Consider the following 27,123-nt stretch of genomic DNA (forward strand, 5'->3'; position numbering starts at 1 on the left):
AACTAATGAATGAATAATATGTATATAAATGATTCATTAAAACTTAGCACAGATTAGTTTTCTGGCTATGTTAGACTATGAGAACAGGTTCTATAGAATTGGGTCTCAGGAGATGTTTTGTTGGATAGAGGGTTTGGGCAATGGCTGTTTCTTTATACAAAGACCTAAGAGTAGGTCTTTGTATAGCACTGAGAAGAGTAATCCTGGTTCATTGTGAGTGATGTCACAAAGGCAGGGTATGATGCCTGTTTAAGCGAAGGAAGTAGGAATCCTTAACTAAAAAGAGAAGCTAAGATTATATCAGTGATTAACTCTGCTATTTCACAAGGTTGTCAAGGACGAGCCTAAACTTTAGAATAAAAGGGAATCCCTCTTTCTCTAAGTAGAAAAGTGGATACATATTAAGGTCTTCTACAACATATGCATTTCAATTTGTCCTATACTACCATTATCCAAATAATTTAATAAACCTTGTTTATTAAACATTTCCTTGATTTGAGTTTTATTCTTGTTCAGAATAGCTAGGGAAACTTACTTGTCCTGGCTGGTTTCCATCTGTAGTTTTGCAGCCCTGCAGCCTCGGTAACAATGGTGACATTATAGAGGTGACCAGGTATCAGTCCATGAAAAGCATAGGAAGTAGTAGCTTTGTCCACGGCAAAACTATGAACTAGAATTCCTTTATCCATTAGTATCAGCTGGTATCTTTCCACGTTCCCAGAGCCACGTGACCAGGAAATCAGGAGAGAATTCGTTTTCGCTGAAATACCAATATCTTCCACTGGCGATGGCACTAGTGGGATACAATGCATTTCCAAACTGTCATTCATAATTTCCTTATAGAAGGTATAGACACGTTTCATTTGAAACCACACATCCATTTATGCTTCTCTGTACATCTAACTTGTGGAATAACTAATGAAAATAGCACTCTTGAAATTTTATTGGAACCTGGATTAATGCTCTTTTCAAAGTCCACAGCCTAAAGCTACATCATAGTTTATCTGTCTCCCCCATTAACAGGTATCAAGGTAGATTTTGTCAATGAAGTATGATGTGGCATAGCAGTAAAGGGAAAAGAGAAAGGAAAGAACTGTAGATGCTGAAAAATGGAAAGAGAGCAACAGAGCAGGAGAGAAAATGCGGGGAGAGTGAATGATAAGAAAGTAAGTTATGGAAGGAAATGGTAATGTGTCATTGATATCGGGATGCATGGGTGCAAGGAAAGACTGGTTCCAAACATAGGAATATTCAGGAAACACCATGACTTGATGTTAAGAGAAGAATATACAGGGGAGGGAAAACATTTAAAAAATAATTTTCATTTTGCACAAACTCAGAAAATGAGGCAGAAAATCCTGTTGCCTAACATTTGAGTTAGAAGGGCCATTAGGAAACATCTTCCTCATTTTGGAGAAAACTCCAGTCCCAGAGAAGTTCCATGACTTGTTCAAAATCACCCAGCAAGCTAGCAGCACAACCCCACCTCCTTGTTTCCAGTCCAGTCTTTCCTCTGTATCAAACAGTATTTATTTGTCTCTCTGTCTATCTATCTATCTACCTACCTACCTATCTATCCACCTATCTATTTATTGTTGATCTTGGGGCATTCTTACTCCCATTTCCTGAATGTAATATAATTTCAAAAGAATCATAGACTATTAAATACGCAACTATCCGTAAACAGGTCTTACCTGTTGATCCATTGGCATAAATTGTAGAGGAACGTTTATCCCCAGAAACAGCTGTGATGGCAATTTTGTATTTACTGCCAGCAGTGAGGTTAAAAAATGTATATTCATTCTGTGAAGTTCTTTCTTGAATTTGGGCCCCCTGTGTCTTTTGGTTATCATCAAGTAACTGCACCTCATACCAGGTGACTTTCCCGGAAGAAGGAGTCCACCAGACATGCAAACTGGTGGAAGTACTTTTCTCTTTATTGACTTCAAACCTAGCAGGAGGTAAAGGATCTGCAGAGCAAAAAACAAAAAAGAGAAGGTGGCTTGAAGAATTTTGCAGATACACGCTTACCTTGCTGTAATCCAGATGCATTTTCCTTCAAACCTTTAAGAATCGGCAGCTCATGATACAAATGGGCATTTTATGCCACTCCTAAACTTACTATTTTACTTAAAAAAGAAATCCACCTTGGCTACTAGTCATAGAAGCTCCTTTTCTTCTAATAAAACTTTTTTTTTGTTACGACAGCTCTGAGCTCAGAAATCCAAGCAAGGTTATATTTTCTTTGGCTTGCAAGTTTTGCACTTTTCAAACACAGACAAACATCCAGGCTCTGCCTGGATAAATACTGAAAATCTCAACAGAAAATACAGATATTAAGAAATAATTTTAAAATTTGTATTTGTACTAAACTTTCCCCTTTTTAGGTTGTGGGGTTCGGGGGGGTTATGTATACAAAACTTTGGGCTGTTTTTAGATGTCGGAAAACCACGAAAGATACAGACCTGATTATGAGCCTAGGCGAGGTGTGCTCACCAAAATGAATTCTCCCAACAACTGGGATTCCCTATGTCCCTAGATCTTCTAAACTTGAGTTCTGGGACATTTTGGAGCTGCCAGCGCTCCCAGAGCAGGTGGGTTAGTCCTGTACCTGGCTGTTTACTTAGTTTCAATTCTCAAAGCCATGGGTCAGTTTGAGAAGTCCTGTTTCCCGTGTATTGAATCTTCACTGTAGAGCTTGAAATAGGAGGAATAGCACGTCTCTAGGTTAGGAGCTGAATCAATGACATTTAGTGATCAGATGATGCAGTGGGACCATCCGAGAAATAAGGCTCTCCCTACCCTGAATGTTGGGAGTAGAAACGTTGACATTTACATATGAGTAATTTTCAGAAGTCCCATGTGGTTCTCGGTCTAGAAAGTGAGATCAAGATACTGGAGACTAAATTTCAAGAGTCAGGTTAGATGTTTTAGTGACATGGCTGTAGAGATCTCAGTTCTTTACCTCCTGGTAAATTATATCTTACTCATGAAAGAAATTGAGGAACTCTAGCATCTACTCAGAACAGTATATGTTTTAAGAAAGTCTTCACTTGTGACTAACATTAGTACAAATAGGAACAAGGTAATCTTATTCTATATTCAGAAGGCATTTATAGCCAGACAGCTCAGTAGACTATAGGTCACCTATAGACTCCATACATAGGCTAAATAAGGCCAAGCCAAGACAGAAACTTTGAGAGCCCAAAGCACAGGTGAGCTTAGAGGATAAGGTTGTGTGGTTTATATCCTAGCAGCACAGGTTCACCTGAAGAGTGTAGGCTCTAGAGTCTGGTGGCCTGGGCTTGAATCCGGGTCTCCCACTTTGTAGCTGGGTAGCAATTCCTTAACCTCCTCGTGCCTCAGCAGTCTCCTCTATGCAATGCTGCTAACAACGCTATCTTTTCAGTAGAATTGTTATGAAGATTGAGTATTTTATCTAGAGCATCTGGCACATAGTGAGTGTTCAATGTTAGCTAGTATTAGTATTAGTATTCCGCCTATAATTGGGATGATCTTGTCATAGAGGCAGGGAGGTGAAGTGGCAGAGAGCATGGGCTTTGGAGTCAGAGCTCAATTCAAATTGCAGTTCCCTCATGTATCAGTAACTTGGGGAAGTTACTTAACCTTCTAAGCCTCCATTTCCCCCTCTGTCTGGGGAGTATAATAATAGTACTTATATTCTTGGATGTTTGGAGGAGTAACAAGATATAGAGGAGACTTTACATGGTACACAGTGGGCACTCCGTAATATAAACTTATTCTGTCTACACGATCATAAAAAGAAACTTCCTCTGAATCACTGACAAAATGGAGGCAAAAATGGAATACCATTTTTTTGGAAACTAAACTGATAATAGCTTTAATTGCCTTCTTCTTCAAAAAAAAACACTTGGAAAAATCTTATCAGTTTATTCCCATGAACTAACATTCTAACCCTTAAGATAAAATAAAAAAAAATTCCCAAGATGATTTTCATTTATGGGTTCTTGAGGAAAAACAGTATGGGTTTGTGTGTGTGTGTGTGTGTGTGTTTGTGTGTGTGTGCGGCAATATTATTTAAATTTTCTATCCTACATAACACTCTATAATTAAGGACGTCATCATAAAAGGAAAGGACATAATTTCCCCTCACAGAAAGTTTTCTTGTTACCATGCGATTCTAATAGCCAGAGAAACTCAAGAGCAACCTTGTCATAGCCAACTGAGGTGACAAATTTTTGCTGAAGAGGCATTTTAAGGACAAGGATGAGAGGGACAGCTGCTTTCCAGTGATTGTTCAAAAGGGATCAATACTATCACTTACATGCACAACCCAGCCAGATAAAGGTTAAAGAAAATGATCTCATGATCGGTATAATCTAAACATATATAATCTGCAAAATATGATCTATAGAAAATGAATTTTAAGGTTGCGTGCCTAGAGGGTGAAGTTCAGAAATGCAGACTTTATCTAATCTCTCTGAGCCAGAAAACAAAACAGTCAATCCTTTGTACATCCGCTAGAACAAAGGAACAATGAGATTGGGAAGTGCCTGGGCTGCAAGAACCTGCACTGGAAACAAACACTTAAAACCCCATTTATGCTGTGATAAAGCCCTTTGCTGGCAGTGGTCCACTATTGCTATGCATGCGGCAGGAGTTCAGTAGTTTTCAGACTTTGTTTCAATCTAACTAAGCCCAAGGAAAACTCTGCTGTATTAAAAAAAAGTTTTCAATATTTTATTAGAAATAAATTAGATACTTCCATCGGGGTGCTATTTTCATCTAGCATCTATCTACCTATCTATCTATTTATCTATCTACCTACCTATCTATCATCTAGCTATCTAGATAGATATATGAGAGTTTTAATGCTATTTGAAAATTTAGTTATAGGTCTGTAATCTTCTGATCGTGTGACAGGTCATATGTAATTGGAAAACCCTACTTGACTTACATAATTTATGCTGATGGCTGGAGGTATCAATGCACACGTGTGCATTTATAGCCTTTCTGGTTTTCCCACCCACTGCTCTCATACATACAGTAACCAGTGAAGTATTATAAGCTTTGAGAACTGTTGAAAACCATAAATCAATAATGTAATCTCAATCAGTATATCAAAATTTATCATTAGCCATCAATTTAAGACATCTTTGTTTGTATTTATTTCCAGAAGGATCTGGAATATTGAATGCCAAATGCAAAATTCCATAGCATTCAGCTGCTGTATTTCAATGAATCTATCAGTATCAGGAAGCCCCAGAATTTCATAAGTAGGTTTGCTGTCAACCCACTTTTTCTGATAAAGTTTAGCTAAATTCCTGAACCAAAATGGATTCTTCCTTTTTTCCCTTTTAAAAAAATCTGACTTAAGAAGAGGGAGACACCCATATGTATAAAATGGAAGTGATATTTGCTTTAAAAATTCTTTTGTATGGTCATTAAAACATTATTATCTACTGCTATAGGAATTTGCAGAGTGTTTAGAATTCAAAATGATAGTATTTATTTTGGAAATAAACTTAGCCTTACAACAAGAGAGCAGGGAATCCATAAGTTAGTGCCAAAAACTTTTTTTGAAGTCATAATAGCACACAACATATCTGTGTAGGATCTGATCGTTTACAATGTGTTTTCTTAGTTGTAATAAGGGTCAGAGGCATTAAGTGACTCATTTACATCACATAGGTAACAAGTAATTCAGCTGAGCTTCTAACACTTGACTCCAAGTCATGAGATCTTTTCTATCACACCTTAGTTGTCCCAGGGTGGAAAATGATGTCATGAGTCACACAATCAGTATAACAACAAACAAACCAAACCAGATCTCTATGAAAAATAACAGACAAATTTACAGGACTTTCATTTGATGGTTTGGAGAGTGTAGCATAGGTAAGTGAATAACAACACTAATAATAGCTAAATCTAATCCTGCCGCCAGGAAAGTTCCATTGATTTTTTAAAAAATAATGGTTTTCTTCTCCGTTTCTTTTTTTCCCCTAATCTTACTGCCTTAACCTGGTGTTCCATCACCTTGTGTCTGGATTACTCTGAGTTTTCTGGGTGTCTGCCTTATTTTCTGTCTTTTTTCCACTATTGCCGAATAACCGCTTTGTATCTCTCCCATCTGCCATCCTCATCCCTAGGGAGCACCAAGAACTTTTCATGAGATGAAGTCTAAGTTTCTCCATAGGAACTCAAGGTCTCCTCAACCAGGATATTATCCTCCACCCACCTCTCCAAAACACACCTTATCTTTCAGCACTAACTCCAGGACAAGAGATCAATTTTTTATGGATTACAGATTCAATTTCTGTACCTTTACAGGAATTAGGATACAATTCTAGTTAAAAACAGGGTGGCTAGGAGACTGGAAGCTGCATTTATGTAGCACTCTATATAAAATGGAGTGAACATCAACTATTCCTATAAACTAATTGCGAATTTTCTCATGGAAACCAGGGTAAGGGTGGGGGGGAAAAGCCACAAACCATTCCTTGGTGCAGGTTTTTTAAAATGGGCAGAAGGAGAAAACGAGAAAGCAATTGCCCACAATCTGTAGTTAATTAAATAGATTTATAGAGATGTAATTTTCTTTTACTTTTGTAATTGTTGCTGTTTGACTATAGTCAGCTTTCTGACTTATTATAAGATGATATACTATATTATGCTAATATATCAGATTAACATGCATTTCATTTATCAACTTTATACACTAAATATGAAGTTCAGGTAGCAAGGAACTTTCAAAGTTTTAACAGCATCGCAATTAAAGCAGCTTTGACAATCATTTGCATCATGATTAACACGAGTGAGGAATGCCATGTTATTTTATGGGTCATCATACTTGGCTTCTGAGAGTCTACAGTTTACTCGGGCAATTTAAGACATATGTGAAAAAGGTAAACACAAAGGTAACTTATCAGAGAGGCTGACTTTGATGTCAGACTAAACCTGGTTCAAATCTCAACACTATCACTTCAAACAGTGACTTTAGGCAAATTGCTTAACCTCCCCGAGGCTAAGTTTCCCCATCTGTAAAATGGGACTAACAATACTTACTTTACAGAGTTGTAAGTGTTAAGAGGTACTGGAGCCAAAGTGTTAAGTGCAGCCCTGGCGCATGGTGGGGCCTCAGTAAATAGTTGGTGTGAGTATTGCAGCTGTTCTTGCTGTTAAGGGTAACACAGGTCAGCACCAATGCTGAATATGCAAAAGGAGAATGATATCCAAGGGGAAGGTCTCAGAGGTGGGCTTGAAATGAACTTGAGCAAGTTGGAAGGTCAAGTAGGACGCAGAAATCAGAGAGAAGAGAGGCCACTGCAGAATGAGAGAGCAATTTAAGCAAAAGCACTGAAAAGCTCACTTCTGTCGAGTATTAGAGAACCACATCAGCACGGAGGGGACAATGACAGCTGACAGAGACTTTAACACCCTCATGCCGTCATCCTTCAGCAGCCCTACTCCTCCTCTCTTTGATATTAACAATAGAGGTTTTCTTGGGAATTCCCTGGTGGTCCAGTAGTTAGGACTTGGAGTTCTCACTTATGGGGCCTTGGGTTCGATCCCTGGTCCAGGAACTAAGATCCTGCAAGTCACGTAGCGCAGCCAAACAAACAAACAAACAAGAACCAATTGAGGTTTTCTCAATATTATTTAAATGCTACATAAATGCAGTACAAAGGGAAATCCTTTGGCCTCCTCTTCCAGACTGTTGCCTAGAAGCCGCTCTCATGTAGAAATTCATGAGCTGTTGCTTGATGTGTGCTGCCGAACCTGGACATCTAGATACCAAGGAATTACTGTCAATGTTAGGTACAATACGGATATTGTCGTTATGTTAAAAATAATGCTTATCATTCAGAAATGCATACTGAAATATTTATAAATGAAATTAAATGATGACTTGGACTGTGTCAAAATGATACTGGGTGGGGGAGTGAGTGAGGATATAGATGAAACATGATTGTCTGTCAGTTGGTAACTGTTGAAGGTAGGTGATGAGTACATGCTCGTCCCTTATACTATTCTGTTTACTTTTTATGTATTTGAACTTTTCCATCTAGAGGAAGAAAAACAAAATCAAAACCCCAAATCCCTGGAAATTTGTATGTATACCTACCATGTTAATTTTAGTTGCATAGATTCATCTTTGTTTATACACATTCATACATTTAGAATGGGTTTGACCTCTCCTACAAGGTCAGAAAGTCGTCAGTATTATCCTTTATCCCCCAGGGGGATTCCAGGGAATTGGTGTCCGGGAATGGAAGGTGAAACAAATTTTCTTCCATTCTGTCTGGACAAATTAGATTTTATTTCTTGCTAATCTGTAGAATGCCAGGCCCACCTACAGAAGTCAGACAAATGGAAGAAGCTTCCAAACACACAAAAAGTCAAGTGCAGAGAACTAGGTTGGTTGATTCCCTATACAGAGCTCAGCTTGATCTTAGAATTCCTGAAATAACTATACTGCAAATGGCTGATTCCTAAATACTGAACTCCATCACCAGAAGTTGAACACAATCAAAATCAATATTATTTCCTCACACTAACACACATTTAATCATTATTCTACCCTTGTGTAGGCTAAGTAACTATAGATTTAAAGTATTTCATAATATATTTTTTTCTCTTTAAAAGTTGAATTGAAAAGTAACAACAAACTATCATATGTAATCTGAAAGGACAAAAACCAACTTAAAAATTGTGTCCATTCTACAGAGTAGTGGAAAGAATTGGAGTTGGGGCCAGTAAATCTGGGTTCAAGGTCTAGGTCTACCATATATTAGCTCTATGGATTTGTGATTAGTTAATTCTTATGAATGTCAATCTCATCTCCAATCTGAAAGTAATAATAGGAAACTTACTACACACTTAGTATGTGACAAAAACTGTTCTAGAATTTATGTATGAATCAATTAAAACCTCAAAACGACCCTAGGAAGTGAGCATTCTCTTTATTATTGTCCCTATTTTATAGATTAAAAGAGGTGAGGAACTTGCTCAAGGCAACTTGGTTAGTAAGTGATGGAGGCGGCTGCTTTCAGAACTTAACACTTAACCACCTGTGCCTTCATGATACTCCCTCCACAGGATTGCCATGTGGCTATAATTAAACAATATATGGTCAGTATAATATATATTTTATACTCTTACCTACTAAACAAGGTAGGTGAAAGTATTTTACATACTATAAAAGCACAAGACAAATATTAGAAAATATTATTTTCTTCCTGGGAAAGACAACAAATATTCCTAGGCATTACAGATTTAACCAGGCATAAAAAGGAATGGTACTAAAATCTTAATGCCAATGAATAATAGAAAAACGATGTCAACAGCTCTTAAACTTCAGTGTGCATTGATTCACTTTGATATTTGTTTAAAATCAGATACCCTAGGCTCCACTCTTTCTAAATTCATTATAAATGAGGTAGAAGCCAAGAACATGCTTTTATAACAAATTCTGCAAGAGAGTTTAATGCCAGTAGCTTACAGACATTATTGAGAAATAATGGCCTGTGTTTAAAGCCATGTAAGTGTTATGGACAGAATTGCATCCCTCTAAAATTCATATGTTGAAGCCTTAACCACCAATACTTCAAACTGTGACTGTATTTGGAGATAAGACCTCTAAAGAGGTAACTGAGTTAAAATGGGATCTTTAGGGTGGGCCCCAATCCAATATGACCGGTGTCCTAAGAAGATTAGACACAGACAACACAGATGGACGACCATGTGAGGACATAGTGAGGTGGTCATCTGCAAGCCAATCAGAGAAGCCTCAGAAGAAACCTGCTGACAACTTGATCTGGGACTTCTAGCCTCCAGAACTGTGAGAAAATAAATTTGCTGTTTAAGCCACCCTATCTGTGGTGTTCTGTTACAGAAGCCCTGGTAAACTAATACAAGAAGCAACATTTTGAGGTGGAAATAATAGCTGATATGGTGATTTGGTAATTAAAGCTCTTAAAATTTTTTTAAATTAAAGACAGAGGAAGGAGCCATGTATAAAGAGTTAAATTTTTTTTTTTGCCTTTTGCTCTAGGCTGATTAATAAGTACCTGAAACTGACTAAGAAGTCATATGCCACTAAGGTATTCTTCCTGTAGGTAAAGTTCTCTATGACTAGACTTCTTCCCTGGGCTCCATAACTTACCCATAACCCAAGGAGAATAGATCATATTTTTAAGTACACTCTCCCACTAAAATATTCATTTTATTTATTAATATTTGTCTGTTATCATCTACCTATTCATCCATAGATCCACCCATTCATCTCCCCATTCATTCATCCATCTACCCATCCAGTTAATATTTATTGAACACCTACCATGGGTTAGATGCCATTTTAGGTACTGAAAAACTACTTCTTACTGGTGGGAAGATAAAAATCCCCCCAAATTTCTAAATGAGAACTCTACAGTTTCATTTAAACAAACTCAAATGTCCTTAGGATACATTCAGGTAAGGAAATAAATGAAGTGGTCCAGGGGGATTCCAGTGAATTGGTATCTGAAAAGAGAGAAACCACAACTCAGCTCTAGAGAGTTCTAGGCAGCCTGGCCAAGTTTTGCCAGATCTTCCAGTATTTTAAGAGAATCCATACATCTGGTATTTATGTGAATTTTCTGCTCAATGCTGGTGAAATAATCTGAATTTTTCACAAACATGTGAGCCAAACAAAGCACATCTATTATTTAGACGCCCAGACACCCCCAGGGGCCACTTTGCAGCCTCTGCTCTAGACTCTGAGGACACAGTGTTTAACAAAAGTGTTGAGGTCTTCAATATCTGTTACCTTCATAATCTATTTCTGATGAATTCACAACTAAATAATTTGGCTTTCAATTTATTACAGTTGTTGACCATTTATGACCAAACACACCAGAGAGAGGCAGGGCAAGGTCTTCACCCAAGAAAGAAGTGGTAAAGCTCTGTCACCACTTTCATCCTGACCTTCTGTCACCTCTGTACAAGACTACAAGGGCAGAGACCATGCTTTGTTTGTCATCTTTATAAGCTCACCAATCACTGCCTGGTGTAACTCCCTGCAGTACTCATGCCTGATAAATGTTTGCTGGACTGAACTTGAATCCACACAGGTTTTTCAATTCTGATTTTAAATCTGGAGTGAAAACTGATTGGTGCTGAAATAGTTCTGATTTAGTTGAAATTTTTGATCTTTAAGGTCATGTCTACATTATGTTATTTTAGATAATTTACCAGGGTAAACAACCAGACAAATCACACTTGGAAAGATACAGAATGATTACAGAGATAATCTAAGCAACTGTGGTATCTCCAGCCAAATCATGCCTTGCTCTCACTCTATTTTACTCTATACTGATAAGATAGGCATAATGGAATAAGAAAAGCACAACATATTTGAATGACTTTTTTTGTTTGAAGTTATATCTCAGACTTAATATTATGTTACTAGTTGATCCTGCTTTAATAACAGTAAAATATGATTTGTGACACTCATCTTTGTAGCTTAGCAGTTAATATAGAGGAATACTAGTACTTTCTCTTAACTTAAAAGAAAACTCACATATATCCTTAAAATATAGAAAGCAAAAGAAAAAAAAAAGTACTGACAAAAAATAAATAACAGCCAACCAAAAATATTCTCCCTGAAACATTAAAAAAAAAACCTTAACTTAAAAAAGTTTATTTAAATAAAATTATTTTAAAAATATAGAGAGGGCTTCCCTGGTGGCGCAGTGGTTGAGAGTCCGCCTGCCGATGCAGAGGACAGGGGTTCGTGCCCCGGTCCGGGAAGATCCCACATGCCGCGGAGCGGCTAGGCCCATAAGCCATGGCCGCTGAGCCTGCGCGTCCGGAGCCTGTGCTCCGCAACGGGAAAGGCCGCAACAGTGAGAGGCCCACGTACCGCCAAAAATAAATAAATAAATAAAATATATATATAGACAGAGAGAGAGAGAGAGAGAAACCCAAGTAGGGTTATACCATCACACAAATAAGTATGAAAAAATTATTATACAAACATCACTTTTGGTCAAATTTCATTCTTCACATTTGGCATGGAGCTCATAAAATTTGTGATGAAAAGTATATTTGTGGTACTGTAAAAAGTAACTCCTTAAGAAAAATGATAAGACACTGAACACTAACAATTGGGCATGCTGACTAAGTCTTTTTTAAATTAAACATAGTCAATAAAATGCAAACATTTCTTACATTTCACAAATGTCTCTGGACTTGAAACACCTACATGCATAATTAAACTCAAAACATATTCTAACTAGTAACACCCACAGTGAGTCCTTTTTCATCAATGTTTTTTCCAAAAAAGTAAAACCTCTGGGTTAAATCAGTATATTCTGGCTTAATGTCTTCATTTTTTCTCCCAGAAGCTTCTGATGGCTTACCTGTTTTTAAACATCATTCTGCCCCATTCAATACAGACACCTTATCAAATGTAAAGAACACATCTGAAAGTTCTATGTCATAAATTTCACATTATTAGCAATCTGAGTGTTCACATCTTCACATACCAAGAAACCAAGAACTTTATAACTAAAAACCCAGCCACTTAAACTCCTGAAAAATGTTCTAATTATGTGGTTGATTTCGGTCTCTCTTTGATTCCCTGTAAAAACACAACCACATTCTTAACAAGTGGTGTCTCTTTTCAATTCAAGTTCCTGCAAATCTCAGAAATTATCTAACATTCCTCTGAAGTAAGTCAAGTGATGTAATTGGGCATTCTTAATTAGTAACAGAACAATTCATTGACTTATTACCAGGACCTAGTCACATTTCCTGACCTTACTGTAACTGCCCTGATAACGAACTGTTCTCTCACCTCTTCAAAGAACTATAGCTAAAGAAGTGATCTTTGTTCAGGTTGAATGTGAAAGAATAGCAAGGACGACACATTTCTAAATTTAACTTCTGGAATTTTTCAGTTAAATTTGACTTTCTCCATGAAAGTAAGGCTTCTCTATTGCAACAAATACGTTAAAAGGAAGACTAATGAAGTCATAAAACATCGAAGTCATTAGAGAATTCCGAGCACATCTGAGGGTGGCTCTGGGGATTAATGAGGTGACATGCATTGCAGCCCCTACCTAAGTAGGCACTTGGTTGGAACCTGGACCTGAATGACCAAGTCTAACACTCTCATTTTACAGATAAGAAAACTGAGGCAGGAAAGACAAACTCTTACCACATACGCATGGAAAGGTTTACCAAAAGTGAACAGAAAATGATTGACTTAAGGTGCAGAGTAACCAAAAGATGATCTGTGATATTGGCGTGGTTTTAGTTACACAAGTGATAAAAAATAACTTTCATACCCTCATCTCAAGGGACTTTCTAATTTCCCCCTAAGAGTGACTCTATTCCTGATGATTTTATGTCCTGGTTCCAAAAATAAAACTAAGTTGAGGAAAGTCATATCCCTAATCATTGCACTTCCATTATTTATTCTAAAAACATTTACTTAAAGTTATTCCAAGGCTTGACAATTTAATGCGATGGAAGCTCAAACCACATCACTTTAACAAATTCCCTCCACAGCCCACAGTTTCTCTTTGCTGCTCTCCCCGTTTAAGTGGCTAGTCCGCTGTTTTCAGCACTAAGGAAGTCTCTGAAAGTCAACCAAGCTGCTTCTGGCCAGATCTGAGGAGACTAGAAATCTTTGTCAATAGTTATCTTCACAGGTGTTTTTACCTTTATTATTATTATTATTTTGTATGCCTGGAACTCAAGTGAAACATCAGCTTGAAAAGGCAGGGCTCAGCCGGAAGTGGCCTGGCCGTCCAACCGCACCTGTCACTTTTTACCTGTTTGCAAGACCACAGTTTTCTCTTCTCCATCCAGAGACATAATACTGAAATTATAGATGGTTCCCGCTTGTAAATCCTTGGGGTTACATCCATAGGTGGTGTTGTCTATCCGCACGGGGTGGCAGCACGCGACCCCCGACGTGTCACTGCTGCAGATGAGGCTAAAGTTACAGGGTGACGCCAGAGTTCTCCACTGGAGAGACACGGACCGGCTGGAGACCCTGGACTCTGTCAGGGTGAAGTTGCATCTCACTGGCTCCCCCAGTCCAGTCTGAAAAGGAAGCAGAACAACAGCTGAAGCCCGCTGTCAAGACATGCCCAGAGACGAGTCCGTAGCAAGCTGCCCAAACTGCTCCACTCACCCCTGGCCCCCAGCCTGAGCCCATCCATCCTTTGGCCCCCCGGCCAGAGAAGAGGCCCGCAGCCCAGGAGGGTGGCCACCTTCTCCCTAGCTGCTTTTTCTCCGGAGCAGCTGGAAAGAGAAGGTGGCTTGTTGCCTTTGACAGTGGCACGAGCTGTCAGTCTGGCTGGGGGCTCAGAAGAATATGGCTCATTCTTCCCCAGGGAGAGGAAGAAATTCCGCCCGCTGGGACGTGTTCTCGGGCCCCTCACCTGCAGCAGGCTCAGCGCGGTCCACAGGGCCAGCCCGGCTCCATGGCTCCGCATGGCGCTCAGCGGTTCCCCCTGACTCGACCGCTAGGCTGGGACGCGGGGCGGCCCCGACGGCCTGCGGAGCGGGGACCACTTGTTGCGCGCGCTCAGCGCGCCCCGCGGGCGCAGAGCGCTGGCCTCCGGGCTGACGACGCGCGGGGGCCGCCGCCGCCGCCGCTGATGTTGCTGCCGCCCCGGGCCGGCTGCGGACGGGAGAGGCGGCGGGGGCCGGCAGCGCGCCGCCCTTCCCACGCTGCCATTCTGACCCGCGCTGCCTCGCCCCGAGCCCCGGCCGCGGACTTCCGCAATCAAAAGGCAATTTCCTCGTCTCCCGGCAAAGGAACAATGCGCCGGCGAGGGAGGGAGCCCCGAGGAGCCAACGCCTGAGGCTGCCAAGGGAGCCCGAGGCGGGCCAAGATGCCCCCGCCTCTCCTGCCGGGGGTCCCGGCCGGGTCTGCGGAGCTCTGCCTCCTTCTCCGCCGCCCCGCCCGACTTTCACTTTTTCCCAGTCCGTGGTCCTCAACACCACCGTCTCAGCCGCAATAAGACTTGCGCCCTCTCACTTTCCATCTCCGCACCCCGCCCCCTCCCTCCCTCCACACCCTGCGCCTGCCGCTCCTATCTTCCTCATCTGCTTTCTCCAGGGCCTCTTTTCCCAGGATTAAACTTGACCACAGCAGATTTCTCTAGGTCGCCTCACTCTTTCCTGAAGCCTTTTATTAGAGTGCTTTTGCCCTTCTCACCTCAAAGCACTCATTTGTCCCAACGTGTATCCCCCTGACACCATCAAGAGAAAAAGACCCCGAAAGGATGGTGTCCATTGTCAACTTGACCTTCATTTGTTCCTGCCATTCACTTTCCCCTTTCTCTTGTGTAGAGGTCTGTGCCCTCCCTAAATCTTATGCACATGGTGCTAACCAAGAACAAGTATAATCACCACCAATCGTCCAGCCCACAAGCAAAGCAGTTTCATCACTGACCATCCAGTAGTTAAAGTCATTTCATCCATAATTGTCCAAGCAATATAAGAAAGCAATACGAGCTCTCGTTTGTGGAAAATACGCTTGACGGCTCAGCTTCCCACATACTACAAGAAAGTGAAATTCACTTAGTTTTTAGCACTAACTTTATGCTAACTTTTAGCAACTGCCTCAGTACCTGAGTGATCACGTATCTGAAAATGGATTTTAAAAGAGTTCCTGATAACCGACGAACAAAAATGTTTAATTGGTCACAGGTGATAGTAGGAAAATATTGCAATAACCTTAATAATGTTTGACTGCTTTTCTTTGGGTGTCATCCCTGACAACTGCCGGAAGAGAGATTTTTCAAAACAGAATATTTGAGCTACATCAATGGGAAGGATGGCATATTCTTTTCTTTTTCAAATAGATTATACATAAAGCTATATTATTGACTGCTATATTAAAGGTACCTACGTGGAGGAAAAGCGGAAAAAAATGAAAAAGTGAAAATTATTTCAATTCTTTTAGAAAACTTGTGTTTAAAAAAAATTTTTTTAATGAAAAGATGAAGTTTCTACTCCTTCGAAGATTCTATGGGCTTTTAATCTGCAGCCAGACTAGAGATCTTAAATTTCTTTTTCAAGTTAGCAGACACTCAAAGAAGTTCAAACCTAAAACACGTGTGTATTTCTGGGAAAATGGAATCTTTCTTATTTCTCTGCCCAGGTCACTTGTCTTACCAAAGAACTTTTGCCCTCCATATCTTGCCCCCAAGTTCAATGACTTTTCACAGCCTGGCATTCCTTCCGGCATCATCAGAGATACTCCTCTTCTCTCCCCCTTAGAGACTGCAATCCTACAGGCTGCCTCCAGCCTTTACAGGGGTCTTTTTCAGCTTTATTCCTTTTTAACATTACCGTTTTCTTTTCTGGCTATATTCAGAAGACAATGTGATTTCCTCGTCTGTAAAACTGGAATAATATCTACTCTAAATACTTCCCAGAGCTGTTATGAAGAATAAGATCACATATGTTAAAGCACCTTTGCAAACTTTAATGTGCTATCCAATTGTCAGTTTGCCTAGTGATAGGTTGCATCCAAATCACACAGTTTGCTCTCTTTCAAATTCATCCATCACATAGGTCCCACTTACCTAACTTCTGCTGCCCATCCTTCTCTTTGTCAAAAACCAAAGAGGTTTTTACATTTTTCTCATAGATAGCCCCTCAGATTTGAAACATTCCTTCCCAAATTCACTAAATATCCCTCTGTCCTTTGCAGAAATCTTCGATAAATCCTGTCTTTTTCAAGTTCTCCAAGGTTTCTCACATATTTTTTTAAAAACATTACATGTTACCAACCTACTATACCTTGACAGTTAATTTTAAAATAGTATTTGATATCCAATACACTGTCTGACTATAATGCAGTATACTGCCTTATAGTAGAGGCAACTGCAACAAAAAGGCAAAATGTGGAGAGGACTAATCAAACAAGGCAATAACAAAATATCCTCATAACACTCTTCAGATGCTTCCAAATTCTGTTATTAACAGTGACCCGTTAATAATAACCCTGGGAATAGGAATTAGAAAAAGAAGGAGCAATTTCTTCAAATACAATTATTTAATTTTTGATCTATCAGAGAGACATATACATTTAGGGTCTTGTGCCTTTCATCTATTTTGATACCAATGTATATGAAGAATTATAGCAATCTGTGAAGGAAAGGACTGGGAGTCAGAGATATTTCTTTCGCAAAGGTATATAACTGCTGGTTCTTCTTTTGGAGAATCTTAAGGCTCACAGCAAAGCTCCCAATTAATTAGTGGGTCCTAAATAACCTATAGGAATGAACATACTATGAAACAAGAAGAGAAAGTTTAAACTCAGGTTTTTACTGATTACATTTTAAAAGCTGATTTACCTTTTAAAAACACTTATATTAATATGAAAAATTAGAGAGATGTGTAATAGATTCAAGGCAGTAAGAGACTGGGAAAAGCTGCCAGATAACATCTCTTCCTAGAGGAGTTTATTTGAAACTACTGTACAAAGTACAAATAAGATGATTCATTTTATTCTTTGTTCTCATCTTTGTTTGGAATTCCTCAACTTCTTTTGAACCTATTTATCCTGTGTAATGACACTACATTTGCTTTAGAAGTTACTGCATTCCAGGAATTTGGAATCAGCCTCTCTGTAACTTTTCAGGGGACAACCTCTTCTCTTTGCCACTAGGAAAACTTTCCCAGACTGCAGGGGAAGGGTGGGACTGCTTTTGGTTAGACATGAGTCCCTAATGTTAAACCGTTGGTTAAACAGCTGCCTTTTAAACAAATAGTCATAACAATTAATGAATAATTGTTCTAATTTATATATTCATTAATTATGATTTCATGGATGAAAGCGTGGCTCGTCTCATGTCATGAACATACATGTTGAGTGATACAACCGATCATCAGGGGCCCCAGGGTCACACTTTGAGAACTGTTACTTTACATCAGGGTTTGAGCTGGGTGCAGAGAAGGTTGGGGGATGAAGGGAGAGTGGATTGGTAAAGTTGATTGGTTAATTCAAAATCCTCACTCATGACCTAAAAGGCCTTTCATGACCCGGCCCCTGCTTACTCCATGCCTCTCTCCTGCTTGCCTCCTATGCTCCAGTGGCCTGGGTCTAATAATTCATTTACTCATTCATTCAGCAAATATTGACTGAGCACCTACCGTGTGCCAGGCCCTGGTTTAGGTTTTGGAGACACCCCCAAGAAGCTGACTCTTTCCTGCCCCAGGGCCTTTGTGCCTGCCATTTCCTTTTCTTGGACCACTCCTGCCCAGGAGGTCTGCTTATCTGTCTTTCTCCCAATCTTTAGGTCTCAGCTTAAACACATCCCTATGGGGCCAGGCCCTTTCTGACCTCACAGGGGAAAAGTGTGCTGTTATCAATCTTCATCTCAGCAACCCATTTATTTAATTCTGAACGTTAGTGACACTTGGTAATAATCCAGTTATTTATATGTTTGTATACAGTCTGCCTTCCCTAGCCATATGGAGAATTCCTTTAGGGCAGAGTCTTTGTCTGTCTTGCTCTTCTTGCACAGAGTCTGGCATACAGTGGAGTTTCAACAAATATTTGTTGAGTGAGTAGATGAATGAATGAATGAATGAGTGAATCTTTGTAGCTGCTCAATAAATATTATTTTCTGAATAAACACTGTAAACAAGTCCTTCTAGACATGTTCCTGCTGGATGCCTCAAATATCATCTTGAAAGGGAGGGAGGGATGGAGCAGAGGAATAAAAGAGGGAAGGGCAAAGGAATAAAAGAGAGGAAGAAGAGAAGATTGATTTTGAAGAGGAAGAGGTGGGAAAAGATGAATGGGAGGGAAGATGAAGGGAGGAGAAGGAGAAAGGGGAAGGAAGTAGTAACCTTTAGGACAGTGGTTCTCAAAAGCTAGTATCAGCATCATCTGAGAACTTGCTAGAAACATAAAATCTAAGGGTCCTACTACAACCTGAGGAATTTGAAATGTTCTGGTGGAGCCAAATAATCTCTGTGTGTGCCCGTGTATGTATGTGTGTGTGTGTGTGTATTTAACAAGCCTTCCTGCTCTAGTTGGTGAAAAAGAGCTATCCAAATTCCAAACAAAAGCCTTAGATTGTCAATCCCCTACTCTAAACTCTGATCCAGTTGTCATTTTTTTTCTTTTTTTTTTTTGCGGTATGCAGGCCTCTCACTGTTGTGGCCTCTCCCGTTGCGGAGCACAGGTTCCGGACGCGCAGGCTCAGCGGCCATGGCTCACGGGCCCAGCCGCTCCGCGGCATGTGGGATCTTCCTGCCGGACCGGGGCACAAACCCGTGTCCCCTGCATCGGCAGGCGGACTCTCAACCACTGTGCCACCAGGGAAGCCCAACCCCCAGATATTTTTAAAAAGGAGAGAGCCTAGCAATTAGGGAATGTGTCAGTTAAAAACAATTACAAGATGGCAAAATCCTTTTCTCTGTTTCAATCTGAAACTGTTTCAATAGTACATTACAGCAAAAGTGAATACGATTTTTAACCTGCAGCCGGTGTCATGCATTTAAAAAGAGATTTATTAAAATTTAAGGTAAGATAATTTTGATAAGCAATTTTTAAAAAAGGACTGTGACTTTTGTGTTTAGAGATACTGTTTTGGGATATTTATATTTCAAGGAATCTTTCTAGCTTCCTAGGTTGTAACCTTCCTAGGTCATAGCTCTCCTGGAAAATGGAAATCATACAGGCATTTGGGGGTGGTTTAATGAGGGGGCGGATAAAATGAGAAGGTGCATGTTACATTTATAGCACCTCCCTGGCTAAAGGATGATAGTATGTTAGAGAGTATGATTATTAGTACTAATAATAGTAGATGAATAACAATAAATCATGGATTCTGAGCACCCAGCAATGCTAGAGAGAATGACAAAGTCCACGGACAAGAATGTCTTTCTGAGAACATCCAAATAATGATAAATTACCATTGCTGTCAATCCCATACTCAAGAGAAATTCCTCAAGAGATCAGCACAGAAGACATTTACCGGCTGCTCTGACTGTCGGCAGTGCCAAGATTTTTTTAAATCCTGGAAGGGAGGGGTGGGAGTGCTGGATGTGTCTCTAACAGCAGCTCCACCATCTCTCCCAGACACATCTCTAAGGTTTCTTGGTATTTTTTTTTCTACATCGATTTTTTACCCTCTTCCCTTCCCCCACTTTTTTTTTTTTTTCTCTTTAAATCTGGAGGAAATGAACTTTGCATAGCTCTTGTCAGAGCTTTGTAACTGTACACAGACGAATGACTTAAAACCAGATGTGACTGTAAACGAATCACTTTTTCAACCTCAAGCACTTCTGCTGCATCTTCATTCCCACTTTTCCGGTGCTACTACCCCACCCTCGGAAATGAGTCGGCCCACACACGAACGGAATCAAGGCGTTAATGCGGCCAGTGGGGCTGCCTGTATGGGCGTGACTGCTCTACATTCTGGTTTCAGGAGCAAGGTCATGCTTCTCGTGACTATCCAAGCCCTAGGATAGTAAATAAACAAAACATGGCTAACATTGGCTTTAAGGGAAAGGAGAATAAAAACAAAAGAAATGATCACACATCTCATCTCCTTTAGACAGTGATGATTGGAGGGTAAAGATTCTGTCTTCTTTTTTTCTGTGTATCATGTCGTTAGAACATCATTTCCCATGAATTCACTGGAGCTCGCAAACAGAGGGCTCCCTATTTGACCAGCACATGCGCCTTTTCTGGCTTTTACAGTGTGAATCTTAATATAGTTTTTAACAAATGGAATAAGCAGGTAATGTTGAGAAAAACAGGAGATTTTGAAGGGGAAAAATATCTGGATTTTTCACTTTTCATTAAAAAAATTAAAAGATGGAGGCATGCTGGGCCAGCATTCTGCCCACCTTGTCCACACAGCGCATCTCAGACTCCCCTGAAGGTTGAGGCTGAGCGTGCTCAAAGTGGAAGATCAAAGGATCTTACCATGTTTTTCAAAAATATAATGATAAAACCATCAGCTAGATTAGAAACCTCTTGATGGAAGGAGTCATGGCTCTTCGTTATCTCTCCCACATGTCCAGGTCGTGGAGACTCAATGTCTGTTCATCTATTGACAGTAAATATTCACAGCTCACCACTAAACAAGGACATGGCTAAGTACTGGGGAATCTTAAAAGCAATTGTATTCTTCAGTTGCTCCAATGCAGACCTGTAACCCTTAGCATCACAGAATCCAATAATACCTAGCACCTAAGCCTTAGGATAGGCTAGTGCCCAAGCAGCCTCTGACCCCATGGAAGACCAAATCCTTCTAGAATAATCCAGAGGTCATTGGATTCAGGCCACCAAGGTCAAAACTCTTAGCAAAGCATCTACTGCGGTATCCTTTCCACAGCTTTGCTGTCCTGGGCTGGAAGTACAGCCTTGCACAAAGAGGAGCAAACAACAAATGTTCACAGACGCACAGATGAAGGGCAAGCACCTGGTAAAGCTACACTGGTAGTGTGTGTTCATTGGCCCAGATCTATTAGAGATCCAGATCAGAAGAGCTTTGATGAAAAAACAGGTACCTCCTGTGTACTTTCCAAATAAAAATTACCCTAGTGGTGATCTCATCTGGATTTAGCAATGGTAGGATTCTGTTGCCAGCTCCCCCAAAGGGTGGGAAGGATGAAAAGGATCTTCCCTTCAAAGACAGCCCCTGGAATTCATAGCATTTCCCCTTTCAGTGACTTTTCACTGTATTTCATAACTGGTTTTCAAAGCTGTTATTCTGTGCGTGGAATGAATATGTGGGCGCAACCAATATGTAACTGGGGTAAATTACAGGGATTTAAAGTACTTAGCAATCTTTTCCAGAGTTTATTTATCTTATCTTCATACTTATCATCCAGCTCATCCACCAGTTCTGACCCTTGGATTTACTGCTCTTTCTTGCAAATTCATCATCATTTCTCACGGTGTTTGCTCTCCTCTCCCCCCATCCACCCCCTCTCTCCTCCTGGTCCTTGAAGAAGATGGACAGGTCTTTGTAAGTCTGAGCCACTGGTCTACCCCTAACTCAGGAGCATCCGTTGGATTCTACCCTATAAAAGCCCTTAAGCAAAATACTCTTTTTATTTTTTAAACTTTTTTGTTTGGAAATAATTTCAAACTTACAGATAAGTGGTGAAAATTATATGGAGTGCTACGATATCCTTACCAAGACCCACTCATATTTTTTCTTTTAGCATTCCCCCACATTTGCTTTATTATCATCTCTTTCTCTCTCTCTATGATACTTTTACCTAAACCATTTCAGAGTGGGCTGCATATCTTCTGAATTAAGTTTGTAATCTCAGTAAAGATATCAAATTTAAGAAATGCAAAATTGATACAATGCTTTAATCCACAATCCGTATTTCAACTTTGCCAGTTGACTCAAGCATGTCCCTTTAGCATTTTTTGTTGTTGTTGTTTTTTGTCTGTTAAGGAGCCCACCCAGGATCCTGTGTTATATTTAGTTGTCAAGTCTCTTAATCTTCCATAATCTGGAACAATTCATCAGCCTTTAAAAATGATTTTTATGACACTGACTTTTTTGAACGATACAGGTTAGTTATTTCTATGGTACGTGTTTTCCTCCATTTGCATTTGTCTGATGTTTCCTGATAATTAGATTCAAGTTATAGATACATCTCCAGCAGAACTGTTCCTCTTCTCTTGTGTTCAATGGTTTTTTCTAACAGGTTGGCTATTCAATTATTCTCCAATGGATCATAAACATAATTGCACATTAGAATCAATGGGGAGATTTTTACACTCTGGTGCTGATGTTCTGTGTCAGTAAATTCTGATTCAGTAGGTCTGAGGGAGAATTTTGGAACCTGCACCTTCAAAAAGCTTCCCAGGTGATTCTGATGTATGTAAGACCAGGGCTGAGAGCCACAGTCTTCCTATCTCAATTTGTACATCCTGGTTTCTCCTTCGATCTCATTTCCCCTCCTTTGCTATGTTCTCTCCTCTCTGCATCAACCCTCATCTGGGCTTGATCTCATCTGCTGAGGGAAACCCATGTGTCAGAGAAATACTGGCAGGTTAAAGAGCCCATTTCAATGCACATATTCTGTTTTATTGTTGCATTTTATGGGCATGTGATTTATATTGTGACAAAATATGAACCCAGTCTTTTGGTGCACAAAATGGAGAGTCAGGCAAATCCCCTATAACTAAAAGAAAATGAAAGAAAAGAAAAATCCTTGAGATTTTAAAGCCAGAGAGGGTCGAGCGAATTGTAAACCATATTATGCTGTTGGCACATAGTAATCCATATTAGTGGGCCGTCTGAGAGAACTGCAGCCCTTTGTCAGAATTAGACTTGAATGATGCTAATTATAAATTAGGGTCTTCAGGAACACATCCCTCCCGCAATATCGTACCCGCTAGAATGGACTTCCTGTACTAGGGGCAGTCTCAGAAAAGTCTGTTTATCTTTTATCCCATTCACTCTAGACAATCTAAGAATCTACCCTTGGTCCTGAGGAGTCATTAGGAGATGGTGTGGGGTGCTTTGTTTTGCTACATCTTTGTACTTCTCCTTCTAGGTGTTTGTCTCAGTGAAGGGGAATATTGTCCCATCTTTAGTTCTGGCCACAGAGCGGTGGTGGCAGTGGAGAGACTCCCCTGTGTTTAAGTAGCACGATAAAGGGGTCTGGGGTGGGAGGAGGTGGAGGTGTTTTGCATTTGCCACCACACTTATTTGGAGACTCACGTTGGTTTGTGATGTCTCTGAGGGCCAACTGGAAGGAAGCACAGAGCCGTTAAACTCAGACCAGCACCACAATGGCTATTCATGAACTGAGGAAATGTGGTCCGTCTCCCGGGCCCAGGCCAGGGCAGGGTGGGGAAGGGAAGAAGGGGGTGTGCCTTCAAACCAGATTGAGGGATGTTGAGTAGAATCAGAACCAGCCAGTAACATTTTTAAGGCATGTTCAAGGCTTGATTCCTTTGAAAGCAGTTTCACATAATAACGCTGGTCCGTCTGGTTCTTAGAACAACCCTGTGATGCAGGCAGGGTAGGGGTGATGAAACAACAACAGGAAGTTAGTATTGCTTGCGAACATTATTGAGTACTTATCGTGTATAGCCAAGGCACTAAGCACTTTTCTTGATCAGATTTTAATCCTCACAACTGTTTTATGAGGCAGATACAGTACCTTAATTATCCTTATTTTAGAGAGGAAACAAGTATGACGAGTAACTAGTAGATGACACCACTTGCATTTACACCAGCTTTCTCTGACGTGAGAGCCCTAGCTCTTTACCGCTTTATCAAACCGCCTTCCCCGAGGTCACATGGCTGAGAGGGGATCCAGACTGGACCTCTCTTGAGAGTCCACTGCTCAAATGATAAATGGAGGCTGCTCAGATTTTGATGCTAAACAGAATTCCAAGGCCTGGCTTCCCTCCCTTTGGAGGACACTTCTGCACATTTAACTCTTCCCTTTGTATCTCATGCTCAGGTCCCCAAAAGATTGACTTCCTGCTGCCTCCAGCCCTGCCTGTCTCTCCTTGCCCATAGGGAATGGCTAATACATGCAGGGTACACTTCTCACACCTACCTCTGGCCTGATCTACAACTGGGCTTGTGCACAAGAACACAGTATATCTCTGTGGATGTAGTACGCAGGGATGCCTGGCTGAGGGCGTGCACAGGTGCTGAAATCCAGCTGATGTTCCAATACAGAGTCTCGTGCATTCCCGGTGGAACCATGTGCCTGGAACCCCCTTTTTCTAGAACACAAAAAGCCTAGAGTCTAGCAGCAGTTCTCTATCTCCCCAGGCTCCACTCACCCACCCTGGGCCCCATTCCTTCAATGTTGTACACTCCGCAAAGTCACAGCAGGAGGCTGGAATTAGATACATTAATTTCTGCTACTTGATTATTTAGCTTTTATGTCACCACCCCCTCTCACCCCCTCATGACACATGCACAGAAGTGCCGTCAGTGGTGGGAAATTAAGGTGTTTAGAAGTCCATGGGACAGATATTGTGGGTGAAGGACAAGATTTATCTTGATCAGTGGTTCTGGAATTTAAAAGTACACCTCTGTGTGACTTAGAGGGCTTGTTAAAACACTGATTGCTGGGCCTTACAGCCAGAGTTTCTGATTCAGTTGGTCTAGGGTAGGGTCCAAGTGGTTGCATTTCTAACAAGTTCTGAATCTCGGTCCATACTTTGAGAACCACTGAGCTAGATATTTCCTGACTCGTACTGTAGACAAGCTTCTTGTTCCACCAACTTTGTCCTTGTAAAGACACACACTGCCACATAATACTGTGATGGTAACAATAATAACAGTAGTAGCTAATGTTAATTAAACACTATTTTTCCAGGCAGTACTGTAGGCACATGATACATGTTGATTCATTTAATTCATGTCCAGGTTGAGAGAAGGAGAGTTTTGAAGCCATGTACTGGCTCAGGTTCACAACCTTCCAAACTGGCATAAGACAATGTGACGAAAGAGAAGGAAAAGGAAAAAGGTAGGGAAAATGCTGCTCCAAAGAGAGTCAACTTAGGACAACTTTGCAGTAGCATTAATGAGTGATGCTGGATTCCAAATCATGTCCTTTTGGCATTTACCTTCATTAATAAGAGCTCTGTGCAAGAGAATAAGGTGACTAGATGTGCAGGGTGTGTGTGTGTGTGTGTATGTGTACTCTCCTCCTTGCTCTGCTATTCTTTAATCATTTGACCTTGGGTGAGTCCTTGCCTCTTTAAGTTTAAACTAGGCATCTACAAAATAATAATAAATTAATAAATACTATGGTAGATTGTTTAATGACCACAGGTTCCTCCCACCCAATATGTATGCCCCTTTTCAATGTGACTTTGCAGCTCTTCCCATCAAGAAGCGGGGTCTGTTTCTCCACCTTATGAATCTGGCCTGGTTTGTGATTCCGTTGACTGGTAGAATGTGGCAGAAGTAATGTGTGGTTACAGAGCCTAGGTCTCAATAGGCTTGTAGCTTCCATGTTTCCTCTCTTGCAAAGCTTTCTGAAACCATCACGTAAAGAAGCTGGTATAGCCCAGTGGAGGATGAGAGGCCAGGTGGAGAACCAAGCCTGCAGCCACCATCAACTGCTAGCCATGCAAGAGAGGCTACTGTGAAACTTCTAGCTCGACGCTGAATGCAACTGCAAGGGTGAGCCCAGGTGAAACCAGCGGAGGAACGCCCTCGCTCCCTGCCCCAACCAACAAAACCGTGAGAAAAATAAGCTGTCATTGTTTTAAACTACTAAGTTTTGGGGTAGTTTGTTACACAGTGATGGAAAACTACATACAAGTACCCACCTCCCAGAGTATATGAAGGTGCTTAGCATAGTTGCTGGCACACAAATTTTAGCTATTATTTTTATCCCCTAGATCCTCTTCTTTGCAAATGGTGTATAGCATCTCTTCACGTTTCCTTCCTCATAACTCAAAAGAACTCTTGATGGAAGGGAAAACACAAATACATTCCACTTTCTCATTGAAAGTGTTTTGTGATATCCCACCCTCCATTCCCAATCCTATGCTCCAATCCTAACTCGCCCTTTGCTTGCGGATCGAGAACACTGGTCACTTCATAAATGTGAGTTAGTAGTAATGACATTGCCTTTCCAAGTAAAAGGTCTTAGTATTTCAGTTCTTTTTCTTTCTTCTCTCGATTTCTCTTTCAGGTCAAGTGTGCTAAATTCTACGTAGTGGCTACATATGTATGGGGACAAAAGGAATGACAGATAATCTAATAGTGTCAGTGATTAAAATAACAAGTAGGAACTAGTGTCTGTTTCTGGATGAAGACTGCATTTCAAAACATGTGTTTGAAATGTTCATCGATATATGTTCAATATCTGTATGTGTGAGAATTATTACAGGGCTCTTATACTGTCTAAGTCTTTTATTCAGTCTTAACAGATTGCTGATCCTATACTCAATGATTCTATGTGCTTCTGTAACGCCATCTTTATTATTTATTTTTCACATCCCCCACAATGTCTGGCAGATAGTAGGTACTCAAAAAACAAGTATGGAATGTGTAATTGGATTGAAGTGATAAAATTCCCAAGTTTCTTAAAAAATACTAATTTTAGGTGAAAGTTTAAATCACTTCTAACTTTCCATCCTGTCCCATCTCAGCTCTT

The 27,123-nt window shown here is 40.4% G+C and overlaps 1 protein-coding gene across 3 annotated transcripts in view; it reads right to left on the bottom strand.

The window, feature by feature from the left end:
* PTPRB (protein tyrosine phosphatase receptor type B) overlaps positions 1–27,123 on the bottom strand; it is a 116,127-nt gene that overhangs the window by 74,590 nt on the left and 14,414 nt on the right. For 2 of the 3 annotated variants that reach the window (XR_003791074.1, XM_029205018.1), the window contains exons 4-6: positions 13,803–14,076; positions 1,695–1,970; positions 536–793 (exon numbers count right to left, since the gene is read on the bottom strand). Coding sequence is in view for 2 of the 3 variants with exons in the window: in XM_029205018.1 (XP_029060851.1) it covers positions 536–793; positions 1,695–1,970; positions 13,803–14,076 (808 nt within the window). In the remaining variant the exon portion in view is untranslated. Of the gene's footprint in view, positions 1–535; positions 794–1,694; positions 1,971–13,802; positions 14,077–14,417; positions 14,653–27,123 lie in introns of those variants that run through there. The other variant, XM_029205019.1, reaches the window with a different exon arrangement.

The sequence above is a fragment of the Monodon monoceros genome, unplaced genomic scaffold (genome assembly GCF_005190385.1).
Source record: "Monodon monoceros isolate NGI ecotype Baffin Bay Population unplaced genomic scaffold, NGI_Narwhal_1 Super_Scaffold_6, whole genome shotgun sequence".
Classification (NCBI taxonomy): Eukaryota; Metazoa; Chordata; class Mammalia; order Artiodactyla; family Monodontidae; genus Monodon; species Monodon monoceros.